General features: G+C 38.7%; 1 protein-coding gene across 2 annotated transcripts in view; it reads left to right on the top strand.

The window, feature by feature from the left end:
* The window catches only part of DDX4 (DEAD-box helicase 4), a 101,978-nt gene that overhangs the window by 19,581 nt on the left and 63,576 nt on the right, over positions 1 to 18,821 (top strand). For both annotated transcript variants that reach the window (XM_067568845.1, XM_067568846.1), the window contains exons 4-7: positions 2,714 to 2,788; positions 5,828 to 5,878; positions 15,692 to 15,787; positions 16,129 to 16,206. In XM_067568845.1, coding sequence (XP_067424946.1) covers positions 2,714 to 2,788; positions 5,828 to 5,878; positions 15,692 to 15,787; positions 16,129 to 16,206 — 300 coding nt within the window. The remainder of the gene's footprint in view (positions 1 to 2,713; positions 2,789 to 5,827; positions 5,879 to 15,691; positions 15,788 to 16,128; positions 16,207 to 18,821) is intronic.

Raw genomic sequence — 18,821 nt, 5'->3', positions numbered from 1 at the left:
TAGTGGGCCTATCTAATACTCTGCTCTATCTCTTTCTGAGGCTCAAAACACCATAAGATCTTAGAGTTCCTTTGGTTAAGCAGCTAGGTAAGCCCCAGGAGAGAAATAGAATGGAAACATAACTTCCTTGGATGAAAGATGAGGCCAGAAAAATGCAAAATGTAATTACTGGATAACCTGTTGCAAATAGACATAGCACTTTCCACTGCAGTCTGATTCTAAGGGCATGTCTACACTGTAGTTAGACACCTGCAGGTGACCTGTGCTAACTCACTTGGGCTTGCGGGGCTTGAGCTAAAAGGCTGTTTAATTGTGGTATAGACATTCTGACTTGGGCTGCAGCCCAAGGTCTGGGACTCTCCCATGTGGTCCTAGAGCCTGGAGTCTGAACATCTACACTGCAATTATAGCCTGAGCCCTGTGAGCTGAGTTTTTGATTGCAGTGTAGACATACCCAGAATGACTTTTCAACTAATTGAAATGCTAGTTAACTAATTCCCTCTGCGGTTTGTAGCCCATGGGGCCAGCTTGACTTTATATTCACTGCTTTCTATTATATTCAGCAGTAATGCCAGGTAAGTACAGGCCGTACATTGTAAGACATTAGCTTCAGCAAGTTAGCATAAGGCGTGAGGCCTGTGAACTTTGTACAGATAAATTTTAAGCAGATAAATGGCTCCACAGAAAACCCAAGTATTTGGGAGCTGAAAATAAAGTGTTTTAAGAAGAATTTCGAACCACAACTACATGATCCAACCACAAGAGTGGTATGGCAACAGGTTGACGTACCTATCGGGTACATGAGCTACATCTGCAGATATCTAACCACGAGGACCATGGTAATGAATTGATGTATGTGATAAGTTGAGATCATTGATATACTACCTAAAGGATAAGAACAATCCAACACTAGTAAAGTGAGAAAATACAAATAAGGAAAAGGGGAAAAATCCCCTACTGAATTTGCATCAAACATAATGGGGTCAGCGTATCATGTTATAAAAGTTACATTCTAGCCTGGGGGAGGTAGGAGAAAGAGAGGTAGCTCTTGGGAGGGGCCAGAATGATGGCCCCTGGTGATGAAGGGGAAGATGAGTGATGAGGAAGATGACTAATTTCATGTTCTAAAGGAATGGTGTGAGTATATGGATGTGCAGATGCACATTCTGTAGTATCTGTCTTACTGAGTTGGGGTGTTTGTGACTGCTAAAGGTATTAATAAATTATTTGTAATTATAGAAGAGTTTCTATAGTGTGAGTGTTGTAACTGTGCGCATCAGGGTTCCCAATTATATAATTTAAATAATACTGGGCCTGATCTTGGGACAAGAACCTCTCAATCCTCAAAGTGAAAACTGAGAATTAAGCAATACATAAATTATTACATAATCTACAGATTAGATTATGAGCTGAAAACACAAGTTTTATTTTGTCTCTGGGCAGTCTTTTTGGAATAATGTAGCTTCAAAAATTGAATCAGTTAAAAGGACTCCAATGTAAATATTACTTTCAGTTATCTGCTAATGTTGTTAGAAACACTTAATTATAACCAGCTTGATGGGGGAACTTTTTTATGCATTTAATAGGCTTGTTTTGATTTCCCAGGTGGTCAGCTAAGTCAGTTTCCTTTGTTTTCTGAATCTTTCAAATAGCAACAGGGAAGAGAAGCATTTCCGAAACCTCTTCAGAGAGATTGGAATGAATATAACAGCTAAAACTATTTTTCAAGTTGCGTTCCATTTAATATGTAGAACTATGTTATAATTCAGACTAGTGAAGTGAGAAACCTGGAGAAAACAAAATGTAGTAGACATAACATTGGTGTCTATCGTGAAGACCCTAGAATTCATTACTTCCACAGAATGTATTATAGTGATTTTTTGCATATGTACACTGTTACTATAAAGCTAAACTACTAATGAAAAAGTATATCTTGTAATGTAATATCATTAGCTTTTTATGCTTGCTTGCAGTTTAAAGCATGCAGTGAGTCTCCATTCCAATAGTGAAGTAATGAGATTTTGTTCTGCTTTCTTTTTTCTTTTGAATTATTATGAATAAATCTAGATGAGATTTCTTTAAAAAATATTTTGAAATAATTACGCCAATAACATTATATTTTATCATAGAGTAGGGATAGGGTGAATAATTTAAGACAATATGTATTAGGAGCTGTGTTCTTGTAATTAGTAAAAGCATGAAAATATCTAGTGATAGCAACTTAACACATAACAGAATCCAGATTTTAGTACTCTGGTTATGCACATTTTGTATCTTTATAGATTGAGATTAATTTTCTTTCACTCTTTCATGCACAAATGACTCCAATTTATCCAGAAGTCATATTTGTTGGTATATCTTGTCTGGGAATGGCCATTTAAAGTAAATGTCTCCAGTGACAACTTCATGTAAACAACTTTGAATTTGCTAGTTTAGAACAAAATTAATTTGAGAACAGACTATCAATATATCTAGTATAGTTTTCTGTATCAAAAGTGTCTGATGCCTTACAAGACCAGTATGGAACATCTGTGCATTACTATATTGTGACTAAGGGCAGAATTTCTTAGCCATAGCTAGTAACTAGGTTATTGAGTGTTGGTATCTTATCTAATGGCTGCAGGTATAGTCTAGTCCTAACTTGGATATTTTGGAATTGAAAAACTTAATGTATTGATATCTGAATCCGTAATTGATTTTGTTTTTCCCTCAGATGCTAGTGTGGTACCTAACAGAAGTCAACCCATGCGGGGTGGGTTTGGTACTGGAAGGAATTTTGGGAACAGAGGTAGGTTTGTATTATCTAATGTTTGTTTAAAATCATTTTATATTCATGTAAATTCTTAACTTGGAATTAAGAACAAAGGCCTTGGTACTGGTGCCCCAAAACTTTTGCTTTTCCAAATTGATTTTTGTACTTGTTTAAATAAATTTGTCCTTGCTGATTAGGGGCAGAAGAAATTTAACTTCTTTTGTAAATGCTAATACTTATTAGTGCTATTCTTGAGTGTTGTTGTAGATGTCTGTAGGAAATAATTGCAGCTTAGTGTGAAAGCTTTTTGAGAACTAGCCTCTTTAATTACTTTTTGTCTTGTGACAAAGTCCAGGTATCTTCTTTCATTTGCTTCAGTTTTCAAATAAGTTAATTTAATATTTCTTTGTCAGTGTAACATAGCTCTCAGATACTTCATTTGCACTGGTTGCCATTAAAAATCTGTTGGTTGCAGTGTTGGGCATTCATTGTACTTCGCATGGAAAGTACTGCTAACAGTGCAGTATGTTTTATTACTCTAGGAGCTAATGTGTTTTTATTTCTTTACCTTTAGAAGAGCTATATGACTCAGTGTCCACATTTTAATCAATGTGATCAAATTTGCACCCTACATGGTGGTAGTTTCCTGGTCATCTGAAAAAATCATTAATGCATAATAGGTTTTAATAACACATTGCTGGGAAAGTGCAATTGTACACATGCAGGTTAGTATGTAAATGGCTTCTTCCTGTTGTAGGAGTTTTCCCTTCCCAAGTAGTGTTTTTTCATGAATCCATCTTTGCTGCAGTAGAAACAAATTACTGGAAGGTGGAAGATTGGGAAAGTGGGAAAACAACAAATACATTGGCAGAAAATATTTAATGCAGGAGAACTAGAATTATTTATTTGTATTATAGTAGATCCTAGAGACCCTAATTGGGAATAAGAATGCAATTGTACTTGATGCTGTACAGACAAGAATTAGAGAGTCCCTGCCTCAAAGAGCTTAGTCTTGGTTTATGGTAATATATAATGCAACAAGTGATCAAAACATGCAGTGGGGTGAAGGAAGAGGAAGAGGTTTCAGTGAAATAGGTAGATTTTCACCAACAGAGTCTGTTTGCCATTTGTTGAGTTAGTCATTAAGCAGGGTTTTTTAGGCAATACAACAGAGAAGTCTGCAGAGATTTGAAAGAGGATGAGGTGGTAATTTCTTACTATTTCTCAGAGAGGTTTTCCCATGCATTGGAGCTATACTGGAGAAAGCTCCTCCTTCAAATACTTTTGTGCTAACTGGAGTTGACAGAAACTGGGAGCCTTAGTGTGGAGCAAAGGTGGTTGAAGTTGCAATAAGCTAAAAGAACAGCTAGCTAGGACAGGGTTAAGTGGTAAAAGGCCTTAAAGAAGGGAAGCTGATGTCTGATGTGGAGGAGATGGGGAGTCAGTGGAGTCATTCACACTTAGAAGAGGGTGATGTAGCCAAGAAGAGATTAATGGAAATCTCTTAAATGTAGGAACAAGGTTGCAGAACACTTGGACAGATTAGGAATCAAGACATAAGGTGATAACATGGTAGAGTTTTGTTCATATGGAGAGAAAATACTTCACTTTATTTTAGTTTTTATTAGGCATATAGGAATCAATTGAGATGTCACTATGTTAAATGCTGTATGTCGAGTCTTGGATCTTTTGTAAGAGATTTTTTGTTTTGTTTTTGACAACACCTGGTTGTGTAGGTATAGTGAGAGGGTGCAACATGACACCGATAACGTGAGCCTGGATGATTGGGTTGAGGGTGTTGATGTTGAGACTGAGTTGAAAGACTATGAGGAGATGTCAGAAAGACAGGCCAAGATGTGAGTTTGGCCAAAGGGAGGACAGTTCCAGGGTAGAGGTAGATTTGAGTAATCTGTTACTGAACAGGTTACATGGATAAGAAGATATATATGGTTTAGACAAAGACGAGAACAGAGGATGGAGCCCAATGAGGGATGCGTTTCTTTTAATACTCATGCTTTTTTCCATGCTCATCTAATGCCAAAATTGACTTGAATGACTTTTTGTTGAAATTAAACCATAATGGAATTTCAGCCTAAATGGAAATTTGTAAAATATGAAGTGGGGGTGAAGAGAGCTTTCTAGAACTTACTGCTTTTCTTTAAACTTTTATGACTTTTAATGGGGGCTGCAATATTACCGGATTTTAGATTCTTTATAATATTTTGAAGTCTTAACAAACTGAATTCTTTAAATACAGTGGCTGCATCTGCTGCTGTATTTGTCAAAGCTGTAAAGAACATTGTGAAATTAATAATTTTAAATTGCTCAACTGCTGCTGAACTGAGGCATTGAAATGGACAAATGTCAGTTTCATTCATGGAATTAGGTCCCCTTGCGACTTGCGGTAAACAATTTAAGCAGTCAGATTAGCCCTCATTACCCTGATACACCCATGCAAAAAAGGTAAACACATGCTTTTAAGAACAGATAATACAGCAGTAGTGGCAGGCATCAATTGCTGGGAAGTTACTAGATGCAAAAGCATCAAGGGAGACTATTGCTGTTCTCATGGATGAAAATGGAATGTGTCAGTTGAGATGTGGTGCTCCTTATATAGATTATACCTGGGAGAGTGATCTCTGAAGGACAAAGATTTTAGAGTTGATCTCCAAAAATGGAGCTGACATGTTATAGACTTGTCTACTTCCAACTCCCCTCCCCCCCCACCAAAAACAACAACCCCCCCCAACAAACACCTCCCCCTGCCCCCCAAACCACCCACTTTTTCATACGATGTTGGGAATGCTGTATTCTTGATTGCCAGGCCAAAATCAAGTTTGATTTGTCTTCAGTACCTCTAATGTGGCAGGGTCTGAAAAAGGCCTCCAAGTTCAGGTTACTCTGGACCTAATATTTCTTTCTGATGATTGGGTGAGGTTCTGTGGTCTGGGCTATCCAAGTAGTTAGACTAGTTCATAATGGTCCCTTCTAACTTTTAAACACTATCAGTATGACTCTGTGGTAATACCTGTGTTGATTCTTCTACTATAGTTATTTGTCTGTTATTCCCTATAGCTGCACTAGTAAATAAATTTGAAGAAAGAAGAAATTCTGGATTTGAGAGAGGTAAGCTTGATTCTTCCATTCTGTGTTTTTGTAGCATAATTTACCATTAGTACATGTCTACATATTGTAGAGAAGTTTCATGCTGACCCATAATAGGTTTCAGTCAATCTCTTTCCAGTATAGTAGGTGGTTTGATATGGTGGTGCCTGACATTATTTTGGTGTGTCGATATGATCACATGCTAAAATATTTTACAGGGCAATTAGTGAAGTGTTTTATGCAGTGTATTTTGTAATTCCTATTAAAAGTATGTCAGAGTTCCTTCTTAAAGAGTTTGTGTTGACATTTCTGTGATGCTAGTGTTTTCATTTCTATTAAATGTTTAAACTAAAAGGCCAAGACATTTTTACACATGCTAAAAAGGTGGTTTTTCGTAGGACTAATCTTAAGTATAAAACTGTTCTTAATCTGGACAAAAAAGTTAATATATCAGAGGAAGATAGTTTAGCAGTAAACTTGGAGAAAGCTCCCTGTTCCACACTGCAATAAAATGTAACCTTTCAGCAAAAACATGTCATAATTGTTGGCTGAAGAAAAGCATAAAACGAAGCTAATGCTCATCAGAAAAAAGAATATTTCTGACTTTTAAAAGTGAACTGTGAAGATTGGGATTCAGAGGACGTTCCTTGTGATAGGCAGGTATAGTGCTTGTCTGTCCTGTTTTGAATCAAATCCAGAGTGAATGTAGCTTTCTGCTGTAACTGTAAATTAGCTGCATGTCGTCATTTTCAGGATTTGTCCACTCATTTTTCTGGATCCTGAACTTTTCTCCAGACATGTGGCTTGTGCGTCTCTTCCTACAAGTAACCAGTGCAGTTCAGACAGCCATTCTCTCTCAACCTTTATGACAGATTCTGTCTGTGGCTGTTTAGCACTCCCAACTTATCTATTGCAGCGCTAGCTATTAAATCTGATTTTGGGGCAGCAACAAGCCAAATCTTTCTTCCTATGATCTCCTTCTACTGCATGGGGCAGAATCTTCTGAAGCTTTGTTCTAGAGCATAATGACCTGTTGCGCTCCCTGTTTCATCTCATCCCCATTGTGGCAAAAGAGGAATGGTGACCACCATGGAGATCTAACCAAAGAGAAAGTATTAGTATGCGAAACCTAAGAGAGAATATCTCCCATCCAAAAGTGACAAAATTTGCCATCCTTTTATTTTCATCCTGTGAAAATTATTGGGGAAGAGTGGGAAATTCCTGACTAAGGGAAAAAGATCTGTTGACAAACTCTCAAATTCTACAGGGTCTTGGAGGCCCAGACGGTATCTGTACATCATCATCCTTAGGGTTGAAGTAGTAGCGTACCTAGCAAAGGATATAACAATTCCTGCTGAGGGTGATATCTTCCCAAAAAGCCTTATAAACAGAAAAATAGACATCCTTGGACATCCTTTAAAGCTTCATCAGGGATTCACTGGGAACCACGTGATTGACTAGAACCCCATTGTCCTGGTGCAACAGCCAAAAGAACCTGTACTTTCAGAACCATGAGAAACTTAAATCTGTACTGAAGAAAATATGCCCAGCTGCTGAAGACTCAAGACTGGCAGCAAAGACCATAGTGGCTCTGGATAGTAGTTAATAGTTCACATCAAATCCTCTGCTTGAAAATTCTCAGGTAGAATCCTCTTTGGAGAGAAGCTTCATAAAGGTGGTAGCTGCCACCACTCAGGACCTAAGCATTCAGTCACTCTGAAGAAATCCAAGAAGGATTATGATTGCTCAGATGGATAAAAGCTGCTTTTGTTCGGGGAGAGGAGGAATGGTTTAGTGGTTAAGGTGCAAACTTTTGGGGCACTCCAGGTATAGGTTCAATTCTTTGTTCTGCCGCAGACTTCTGGTGTGACCATGGGGAAATCACTGGGGCTTTGCCCTTCACTTCCTCATCTGTAAAATGGGTATAACAGTACTTCCCTAACTCACAGGTTGCTGAGGATAAAAAGAGAGAGATGCTTGAATTGGTATGGTAATGGTGACCCTATATGTATCTTAAATACCTACAAGAGAGCTACGAGAGAAGGAGCTCCACTTTTCTGGGATAAAATCTGAATCGACAGACTTTGATCAGAGAATAGATCAATACTACTTTCAGATTCTGCCAACAATATGATTCCATTTGTGTCTGTGTCCCTCCAGAAATAGGTCTGAGGGAAAGGATAGCCCACTGAGTATGTGGTCCTAATTTATTTCAGGCAAGTGAGAAGTGGAGATAGCAGTATTCATGCTGAAAACAGTTTTTTTCCCCCATATTTTTCCACAACCCTCTCTAAATTCAAGATGAAACATGACACTTGCCTTTTTAAAAAAAACAAAAACCTTGCGCATCCTAAAGTTCGTAGCAGTAAAATCTGTGCCTCAGGTCAAAAAGTTCAAGGGCTCATCATAGTTTTTTATAACTGTTTAAAAAAAAAAAAAAAAAAAAAAAATCAGGGGAGTTGAGGTTGTCTGAGACCACAAGAGGCTGAATAGATCAATTAAGATAAAATTCAAGATGGAGACCCCAGCTTTCATACTGTCTGCAGTCTTTCAGGAAGACCGTCTAGTATTGGTAGATCTGGTAGAAGTTTAGGTTTAAAATGGAATTTGCAAATAGCTTGTTTATGCCTAGTCTACTTGTGAAAATTACCATTATCAACAGAAAAAGGTACGGTTAGGTCTGTCAACCCCTAGCATCTTCAGCAAGATATTCTTAGGACTTTAAGGGACTTTAGGGACTCAAATTTATTAGTCAGAGGCGCACTGTCCACAGTGACCTTGTAGAAAGTGACCTTTACTTCAGCATGCATGCTTGTTGATTTACTTAAAATAGCTCTGTGTTCTTCCCTCAGAGGATTATCCTCCTAGGAATCAAGATAAGTAAATAGTTTTAAGGCCTAAATGGACCATTGTGATCATCAAGTGTGACCTCATGCCAAAAAAAAAAAAAAAAAAAAAATTCATCCAGTAACCCTAGATCAAATCCAATAACTTGTTTGAATCAAAGGCGTGTATCTTTTAGGTAAAAATATCCAGTCTTGCTTAAAGATTAGATGGAAGGAGAATCCACCACATCCCTTGTAAAGGTATTCCAATGGTTAATTCCTTTACTGTAAACAAACAAAAACAATTGCACCTTGTTTCTGGTTTGATGAAAGAGCCTATCTTCCTGAGAGGAATATTTGCCAAATCCAGTCCACTTAAGCATTGTGGAAGGTATCCATCAGTCTTCATTTGAAGTTCCTAGATCTTCTGATCTTATTCATTTTACTCTTCATTATTACCCAGAGTTTCAATACCTGAAAGAAAAAGTACCTGCTGTGTAAAAAGAAGTTGAAATGGAACTTATTTAGATCCAATCAATTCAGAAAAAATCACCTCCTTTTACATCCACCTTAAATACCAGTACTTGAAAACATCCAAGGGCCGGGTTTTCCAAAACTAGGAAAAATCAAATGCTGTCACTCAAGCACATTCAACCCCTAATTAACCAATTCCATAAGCTATTAGAACCCATTTAGTGTATTCCACATTAGCCTTCTTAGTAGAAAAGTTGTCAGCCACCTGAGTTGAAATCTCTAAAATTCTGGGCTTGATCTTCACTGCTTTGCAAAAGCATGCTTTAGCAGGAATGTGCTTCAAGGGATAGTCTCAGAATAGAATACTACTGATTTTTAGGGAAAAAGGAGGGAATGTGATGTTTCTATTTCTCCTTTCCTATGTATTTTGTTAGTCAGACACCTGGAAGTAGGAAGAGCTCAGGATCCAGAATGAAGAACATGTTACCTGTTCTTTCTGGGTGCTGATCTTTCCACAACCCACCCCAGCTAAGTCCTTCAGGTACCTCTACAAAATTATTTCTACTAAACTCTGAGAGAACAAAATAGATGTGATGCAGAACCTCATGCATGAGTCTGAGTTGCCTTCAGTATTTTCAGGAAGACAAGTACAACTCCATTTTCTGTCACTGAGGGAAGAGCTCAGTCCTATTAAAAACAGATAAATATTAGATAACTAATTTTCCATTTCAAATTTTGCACCTTCCACTATTTCTGCTTAAGGGAAAAGCTAACTATGTGTAAACTTAAAATGTTGTTACATACTTGGCAAGTCTTATTTCGAACGTAAGCATGTATTCTACAACAGTTTAAACCGAAGAATAACATTGTAAAAGTGGGTGGTTATTTTTTAATTAAATTACTAATAGGAAGAAGGAACCAAGCATATCTGTCAGTATAATTGTTCACTTACTAAAGCCAGCTATAAAGGAAAGTCTCTTAGAACGATTTCACTAATTATATTATTCTGGTTGACTGTAGTGATGGAGTGGTCATAGCCCTTTCAGGCCTAATTTTCAGTCCATCCCACCTACTCTGCAAACTTGTAACACACAATTAAATTAAACCATCAGTTTTTGGCAGGAACACTTGTGTGTTAATGCTGCTTGCATCAGCTTCCAGTGTTTATTGATAGTGGGATCTGAATGCAGTAAGGCTGTGGTAAATTGGTTGCTATGCAGTGACAAGTGATTAGTGTGTTGCAAATAATTTACTATTTGTTTGTCTGATACAGTTACATTAGCTGTTAATGTGTACCTTTCAACCCAGTTTAATACTTTGAAGGCTGAGATCCAAAATCCTTAGTAATGTGTGCACTTAAGCACAGCACAGTGACCTAATAAGTTTAATTGTTTAAATTATCATTTTAATGCATTGCCATGAAGAATATACTGAAGATGGCCAATCAAGAAACAGAGTGCTTTCAAGGAGAGGAGATTATGTAACAAAGGTGAAGTGACACTAATGACAGAAGGAACATCTGCATCTCCAACAGAGTCTAACATTCTTTGATTGTCTATATAAATTCTGCTCTTGGTGCACATGTACCCATGTGCTTAGATTGCAGCCTTTTCACTATTGGTGTATGAGACGATGTATGCACTATGAAAGCCCTCCTATTGAGGGCATCTAGGGTGGAGCGGGCCCAGCTATCCCTCAGTTCCTTCTTACTACCCCAGGCTGTGAGGTGGAACTCCAGTGTCCATGTCTCAACACACTTTTTTTTCTAATCTTAGTGTAGATATGTAGATAATTGTGTATATATAATAGTGTCGTGAGGCTTAATATAGTTAGGATAACTTATGAGTTGGAGATTTGTTTTATAGTTCTTTTTGGCTTATTTTGTCAAGATTTTATTTTCCTGGAGGTTTAGCACTGTCTGATCCTAAATCTCTGGGATTTAAAAACTGTCCTCCTTAAAGATGGTTATCCCTTTTAATGATGGGATAGAGAGCCAAAACAGCTTAATTTGTTAGGCATTACATCAGACAGCCTATAATTTAGGATCACTAACTTTCAGTTGTTCTTAGCAAGATACAATTTTATGAGTTGTCATAAATTCTTGGATTTTGTTTACAAACTACTGAAAGAGGCATAGAGGAATTTAAATATTTGATTTCCAAGAGACAGGGCATAACCAGGATATTCCTTCAGGCAGCTCTGGATGCTTTTGACATCACATCCCATTCCATGAAAATTTCAATCGTTTGGAGCTAGGATTCTCTACTTATACCTTCCAGCATCACAAGGGAGTTAGTCTATGGTGGAACATTTTTTCCCTTTTAGTGTCCTGCTCTTTTTAGCGTGAAAAAAGATGAGGCTTTTCATTTGTTCAAGGACTTCCAAGAGAACAAAGTGCAGCCCAGAAGTATGTAAACTAACCTCTAGAAGGAAGCAGGGGAAGCAGTCCTTCTACATGTAGAGGCTATCACCCAGTACCTTTTACCACCAGAGGTACACTGAGCCTCCATGGAAAGACTGATTTCAAAAGAGGAGTTTGGTGGCCTCAACATCATCCACATCCCATCCTGTGACCACTTTGAAGCAATCATCAAGATGTAGAGATGTGCTCTGCAACAATGGCGATGAATCTTTAATCTCTATCCATCCTCTATTTGGAGGCAGCCTTTCCACAGTGTTTTTTCTCTTTCAACAGGGAATGTGGTAGCATAAGATGTCTGGTTTATAGAAACAATTTTAGTGATATACCTGTTACAATTACAGCACATCTCTCACACTCTTCCCCATCCCTATTCAGAGACTATTTCAGCAGGAAGGGGAATTGCTTCTATTTGGAAGCAAGGAAGGAAGTACTGCTTCAATACAGAGGGAAGTGGTTTTATTCCAGTGGTTTTCTAATCCTCAAGAAAAAAGGATGCTGCTCTATCTTGGATCTGAGGGCACTTCAAACCTTCATTTGTTGCATAAGGTTCAGTGTGATAACCCTAGCCTTCAATCCCATCATTAGATTCACATGCCTGGTTTGTGGCTCTTGACCTGCATGTTGATGTTTTCATATCACCGCATATCCCATGCACAAACTACTTACAGTTTCAAGAAAGATAAAACTGTCAGTTCAGAGTCTGACCCTTGAGTTTGTCCACATTCCCAAGTGTTTTCAACAAATGCCTACTAGTGGTGGTGGCTTGCCTCAGAAAACAAGGAATAATAGTTTTCTTGTATCTTGAAGACTGGCTGATCCAAGGAAAACCATAGCAACAAGTGGAGATAACTGTTAATTAGATACTTTCTTCCATGAGCAGGGTCTGAAAATCAACAATGAAAAATCCTTGATACTAACTTAAAAGAATAGAATTCATTAAGGAGGTGACACTCAACCACAGTCAGAGCTTACCTGCCTCAAGACAGATTTGAACTCTTTCTCACCCTCACTGAACTGCAGGATCAGTTGCATACCTCAGTGAGAACTTGCTTGAGTCTCCTTGGGCACATGCCTTCTGTATATTTATCATGCAGCATATCAGACTTCACCTATACTGTATGCAAGGCTGACTGATGTCTGTGTACCTACCAATCAGACACCATATAGACATGTCAATGTTCGTTCCTCCTGAGGTCCTTTTTTCCCTGAATTGGTGGAAAGATCCTAATCAGGTATGCAAGGGATTGCTATTCTTTTCCATCTCCCCACCAAAACCCTTGTGACCAATGCATCACTCGTAGGGTGGGGGAGCTTATCTGGATCACTGTCAGATTAAGGTTTATTGACCCAAGAGGAAAAATGATTGCACACAAACGTATTAGAACTCATGGCAGGACTTGAAAGGACAGAGAAGCCCAGTTACAAATCTACTTGATGAACAAGTGCATGAGGCTGGCATTGAACCCTGGGTCACCCTCCTGCCCTTCCTCCGCCAAAAAAATCTTAATGCTCAAGAGTGTGGGTGTCTTCATCTTCAGTCCCGGCTCCAAGATCAACCAAATCTGACCTCAGAAAAGGTTCCGGTCACGAGGAATCTTAGGAGTAGATTCCGAACAAAGAGCTCAAAGAAGAGCTTCACCTTCCCCTCCTCCCCTCCTTCTGAGACTTCATGGCCTTGTGTGGTTATGCTGAAGCTTGACCGCCTGACAATGCCGAGGCCTTGGCGCACACAGACTACACTTGGGTGAGTTGTTGAGAGTGCCACTGCTGAAAGCTACTTGTTATCTTCCTCTCTGGTGTCAGACAATAGCCAGGGAATGGAAAGCTCCCATAAGTATTCTTCTAGAAGTTCTCCTCCACCTTATTTGGCTTTGTATAATGGATCTAAGAACTCATCCTGAGATGCATACTCTTGTGCACCAGACAGGTTCTGGACATGGGCCGTAGTTTCTAACAGCATATCCACCAGGTCCATACCCATCTGTCCATATGGCTGTATTGGGGGGCCTTGGCCTTTCCCTGGAAGAAAGGGTAACAAAAGGCTGGCTCCTTCTTCTAAGGCCATGGCTGTATTGAGGGCATTCACCAAGGTGTTAGCAGTTATGGCACAGCTGAGGAAAAATGTCTTGGATGATTGGCTAGCACGAGGAAGATCTCTTCTGGTATCAGAAGACTTTCACTGTATTCTCTATTTGTTCTATAGCCTGGGCTTGAAAGTCAGTATGTGTTCAACCTAACTACTGTTCAGTGATTCCAGTGGTGGACTTGACCAGGTCCACAGTCTTTCTGCCTATGGAGAACCTGAGCATTTTAGCACAATTGGAATCTAATCCAGAGACCACAGTGAGGATTTCTTATGCTACTTAGGCACATGGCTTTGTGCCCTTTGTCATGCTGTATGCTAGACTATTCCTTTGGATACAAGCAAGTCTGGCTGAAGTCGATGTATGCCCCCACCAAGTATCATGTGGATATGCCCCTCTCTGTTCTCCACTAATATTTTCCTCCCTGAAATGGTAGAAAGACCCCAAAAGTCTGCAAAGGGGAGTCCTCTCCTCCTATCCAAGAATCTAATGTTACATGCCTCGCTCTTGAGGTGGGGAATTAACATGGAAGGTCTTCAAGTGCAAGGCCTTTGGGCTGCCTGAGACACACACCTCAGTCTGAGGGAACTCAGAGCAGTGTGCAAAGCTTGTGAGTTTTCTCCATCACTTCACAGGATGTTCTATACAGATAACAATGGACAATACACCTACCATGTTCTATGTCAACCTGCAGCACAGGGTGAGATCCCCCTCTAAGTCAAGAATCAATCAGACTATGGAGTTAGTGCATCAGATACCAAATCTCCCTTTTGATGGCCTGCAGGACAGCATAGCAGATTAATTGAGCAAGCTCTTCTTTTCCAATCATGGGTGGGAGATGACACTTCATCCTCCAGGACATCTCTTCTGATGGGAGCTACTCTTGAGAGTGGACCTGGTCACAATGCAAAACAACCATCAGGCTTTCTGCTTGCAGGGGAGATCTGAGTCCAGGATTCAGTTATGATGCTTTCTTAATCATGTGGTCATCTCTGATGTATGCTTACTCACTGGTCCCACTGATTCCTAGAGTGCTCCGCAAGATCCGCAGGTGCTAAACTGATATTGATAATTTTGGCATGGTCCAGACAGTATGATTCCCAGACATTGTGAACCTTTTGTTTTGCCAGCCAAAGACCTTGCCTATGTTCCTGTATGTACTGTCATAGAGTAAAATGATCTGAAATCCCTTTCTCCCACAGCTCATCTGCTAGATAGATGTTGAATGTAGAGCAATTGTGCTCTTCACCTGTCTGGAATATTCTAGTGAACAGCAGAAAGGAGTATCAGCCACACTTACCTTGCAAAGTGGAGCAAGATTTTCTTGTTGGTGTCCTACAAAACCCTAATTCTACAAGAAGTTTTCGTACCAGAAATCTGAAATTACCTGCTGCACTTTCTTCCATGCTCTTAGAGGTTTTTTCACAAGTAAAATCAAATAAAAGTACAGATTCACAGTTAATAAAACCAGAATATTTCATTACCTCCTCGGTACACTGAGACAAGTGATGCGTTAAAAGTGTTGTGCACTGTGATAGAGATGGGTATAGTATTCTGATCTGACTCGGTCTTCTGGTTTAATCACTGGAGAATCTGTACCAAAGCGGAAGATTGAAGGGTAGGAAGTTTGTGTATCTTAACCCACAAATGTACAAGTGCAGTGTAGAAGGAATACTCCAAGGCCTTAATTCCTTCCACTTGTATATCTGTCACAGTGTAATACCAAGAAGGAATACCAATTGAAAGGTTGGCTTTTCATCTTTGTTGTCTTGAGAGCTGTAATTGCTTCAGAACAGCTGTTTTACAAGTTTGCTTGAATATAAAATGTAGCTTGCTGAAAAGGACCTGATTCTTTGAGACTGTGGGTAAGTCACTTAACCTCACTGCACCTAAGTTTTCCCACTTGTAAATTTGGGATCATTATGTTTATTATTCTCTTTTGTAAAAAGTACTTTGAAGATGCAAAATACAAGTAAGTGAAAAGTAATAGTGAATTAATGTGCTCAATTGCTATTATTCCATATTATAGGTTTCCAAGAAGGAAGCTATTCGGAAAGTCCTGGCACACGAAGAGGTGGTACAGGGGGTTTCAGAGGTGGCCGTGGAGGATTTGGACAAAGTCATAGTAAGTTGTTTGGTATCCAGCTGTTGGTGGTCGTCATGGAGCAAAAATTAAATTCAATTACTGCTTGAGTAGACAGAGGGCTTTCCCAGAGGATTTTAGAAATAAATGAAGGTACAAGTTATGAAATGGTCAGAAATATATGGAAACTTAAAATGTAATGAACAAGTTCACTTCAGGTATTGCGGATTGGGAGGTTTTTAGGAATATTATAGTTTTAGAAACTATAACCTGATGGGATTGCCACTTTTTTTAGTTCATTTAGTTGAAATGCCTAATTCAGGCTTGAACTCTTATGCTTTGTATAATCACTTTCTGATTACTTTGAGTATGAATTACTACAGATAATGAAAATGAGCAACGAGGACAGCAGTCTGGTAGTGTCTTTATCTCTAGGAGAGGAGGGTTTGGAGGTCCTACAGGTAAGATTACACTTTGTACAGTTATTTAAATGAATATTTTTTTGTGATTTTTATTTGGCGCTGGCTTGCTCCTAGGCTCATTCCCTTCCTCTTCACAAACCCTAAGCATTCTTTAGTCTACAGTTGTATTAACATATCTCATCTCTCCCCTCAAACCTGGAGGGTTCTGCAAACCTTAGTCTTTCCTTTAATAATAAAAAAAAAAAAAAAAGGAAGACTGGGTGTCTGCAACTGGGTATCACATGTTACAGAACTTCTTTGTTGATGCTGACATTGGATATTTTTGTACAACTACTTATATGCTCCTGGCCCTCCTGGTTTCTGTTTACTAGAATACACGAATCACTCCTTGGAGTGATGATGTCCCCTACTTCCATCCCCAAAAAGTAGGGTGGATTCTTTTAACTACCCAACATTTTCCAAGGATTGAAATACCACCTTCCTGATCATTGCTTTAGAATTAGTACTTTAAATTTATAGGTCCTCAGAGAATCATTGTTTCAGGTCTTAGTCAGTTTTTCAGACTGTTGTCCAGCAGGGTATAACAATTGGCTATGGTCATGGTGCTTATGTGAGCTGGTGGTTTGATACCTTATTATCAGACAAAAAAAACTTTCACTGGCTCTTTAGGTACTGTTTCAGAGCTGAACTTTACAGGTTGGAGGTCTGAGGCCTGCAAACTTTTTTTTTCCAGTCTCTGCATTCCTTTTTTAAAAAGTTTTCTTCCCCACTCCCTTCTTGAATAAGCTATTTTTGGTAATTTTCCTGTATTAGTGTTGGTTCTCCAGGAAGAGTCTCACATTCCTGTGTGTCTGTATATTCCTGTTACAGGATTTGAAACCTCAACTATGAGATTTGAAAGCTGATTGGCAAGCTAATTGTTTAAAACCTGTAGATGAACTTGAAAGGAGAAAAACTAAAGGCCCTTTAGCTGATTAATGAAGTAGGATAAATTAGTCTTCCTGCTGATACAGGTTTGAAGTCCCAGTCTGATAAAAGTTGCTTTCAAGATTCAGCTTGATAACTGAAAAATTGCTTGTATGATTGCTTTCAGTGGGCTGAAAAGGACCAATGTGCCAAATGAATAAAGTGCCATTTTTCATTTTTATTTTACAGAATGAAAAATGCACTGCATTAAGGTTTGCATGTCCATTGGCTAGCATACTCGTATCGTTCATAGGGTCATCGTATCAATACATGTTTTGATAAGCAAGCATCTGAAAATATTAGGAAATGGCAATCAATACTAAAAATATTGCTTGACACAGTCAAAATTTTAGCCCTTCCACATTCACCATGTAATGTTAGAGAGCAACTGGTTGTGGTAGTAACTTGAGCATCATTAAACTACTTGCCAGACCTAATACAACTTTTGCCCAACATGTCAGCGACACCAAGATAATTAAATACTTGAGCAAAACAATTACTAATGAACTTAAGTCTCAACATCAGAAAATAGGAGACACATACTTGCTAATTGCAAAGAAGCTAAGTTTTTTAACCATGGATATTAACCATGTTGATCAAATGACCATTTTGTTTCACTTTAATATTGATTGTATTGAAGGAAAAGTAGATATAAAAGAGCATTTTGTAAGCTTTGTGGCAGTAAGTGAGGCAGATATTGAATCCTTGTGTGATCAGTTAACTAAAGTTTTTTCTGCAAGTATGGATTACATCTCCAATACATGTCTGACCAGGGTTATGATGGCCAGAGCTCATGGAGGATTGCAAGCAAAAATAAGAGAATATCTTTCAGGCAGGGGAGATAGTGTATGCACCATACAACCATTGCAAAGCACATCAGATTAACCTGCTTTTGGTTCATGCTGCTGAAGATAAAGCCAGTACAGACCTAAAGGTTTTCTTCACAACTTTGCAGGAAATATATAAATATTTCACAGACTAACCATCAATGGGGAAAAACTGATGATTACTTTTTAGTCTTCATCTTCATCTTCAAACTCTTACTCGTGAGTACAGTTTTGCAAAGACAGGTGGAATTTGATGCACCTCAGGACCCTAAAGACAGGATTAATGCAGCAGATGAAATAGAACAAGCTTCTGAAGAATGAAGGAGACCTTTACATCTAAAGGTACTCTGCGAGACTAGATGGGCAGCTCAAATGAAAGCCACTGAGGCAATGATAGTAAATTTTCAGAGTATAATTGAATGCTTAGATGATGAAACTGTCACTTAATGCAGTGGAGCAAGGACGTAAATTGAGCAAAAAACAACCTGTTCTTGGTGGATTGGATGTTCTTCCTCAATCTGTTATGATGGCATGGGATCTTAGTTATCCAGACTGCAACGTCTGGAATCCGTCAGTCAAAGAAAATTGACCATTTCCAAGTCCTCTGGACATTTGAGGACACACTGAATAAGTTCAGCAAGCTCAGATCTGAAGAAAAATATGTGGAAATTGTAAAAGAATCTCAGAACAGGTGGGAAGCAATGGGTTTTGAAAATGCAATCTGTCCAAGCTACAGGAATAGACATGTACGCTACATGGATGATGAATTTTCACACAATTCTGTGTATAACCATTAAAGGAAATATTTCAAGGTTTTGGCAATATGATTGGCGAACTAAAATCTCTATATGAGGGATTTCG

The sequence above is a fragment of the Emydura macquarii genome, unplaced genomic scaffold (genome assembly GCF_026122565.2).
Source record: "Emydura macquarii macquarii isolate MOO-44397 ecotype Brisbane River unplaced genomic scaffold, CSIRO-AGI_Emac_v2 contig_2897, whole genome shotgun sequence".
Lineage (NCBI taxonomy): Eukaryota > Metazoa > Chordata > Testudines > Chelidae > Emydura > Emydura macquarii.
Note: the sequence above shows the minus strand (reverse complement) of the source record. Positions and strands in the feature narration are given on the sequence as shown.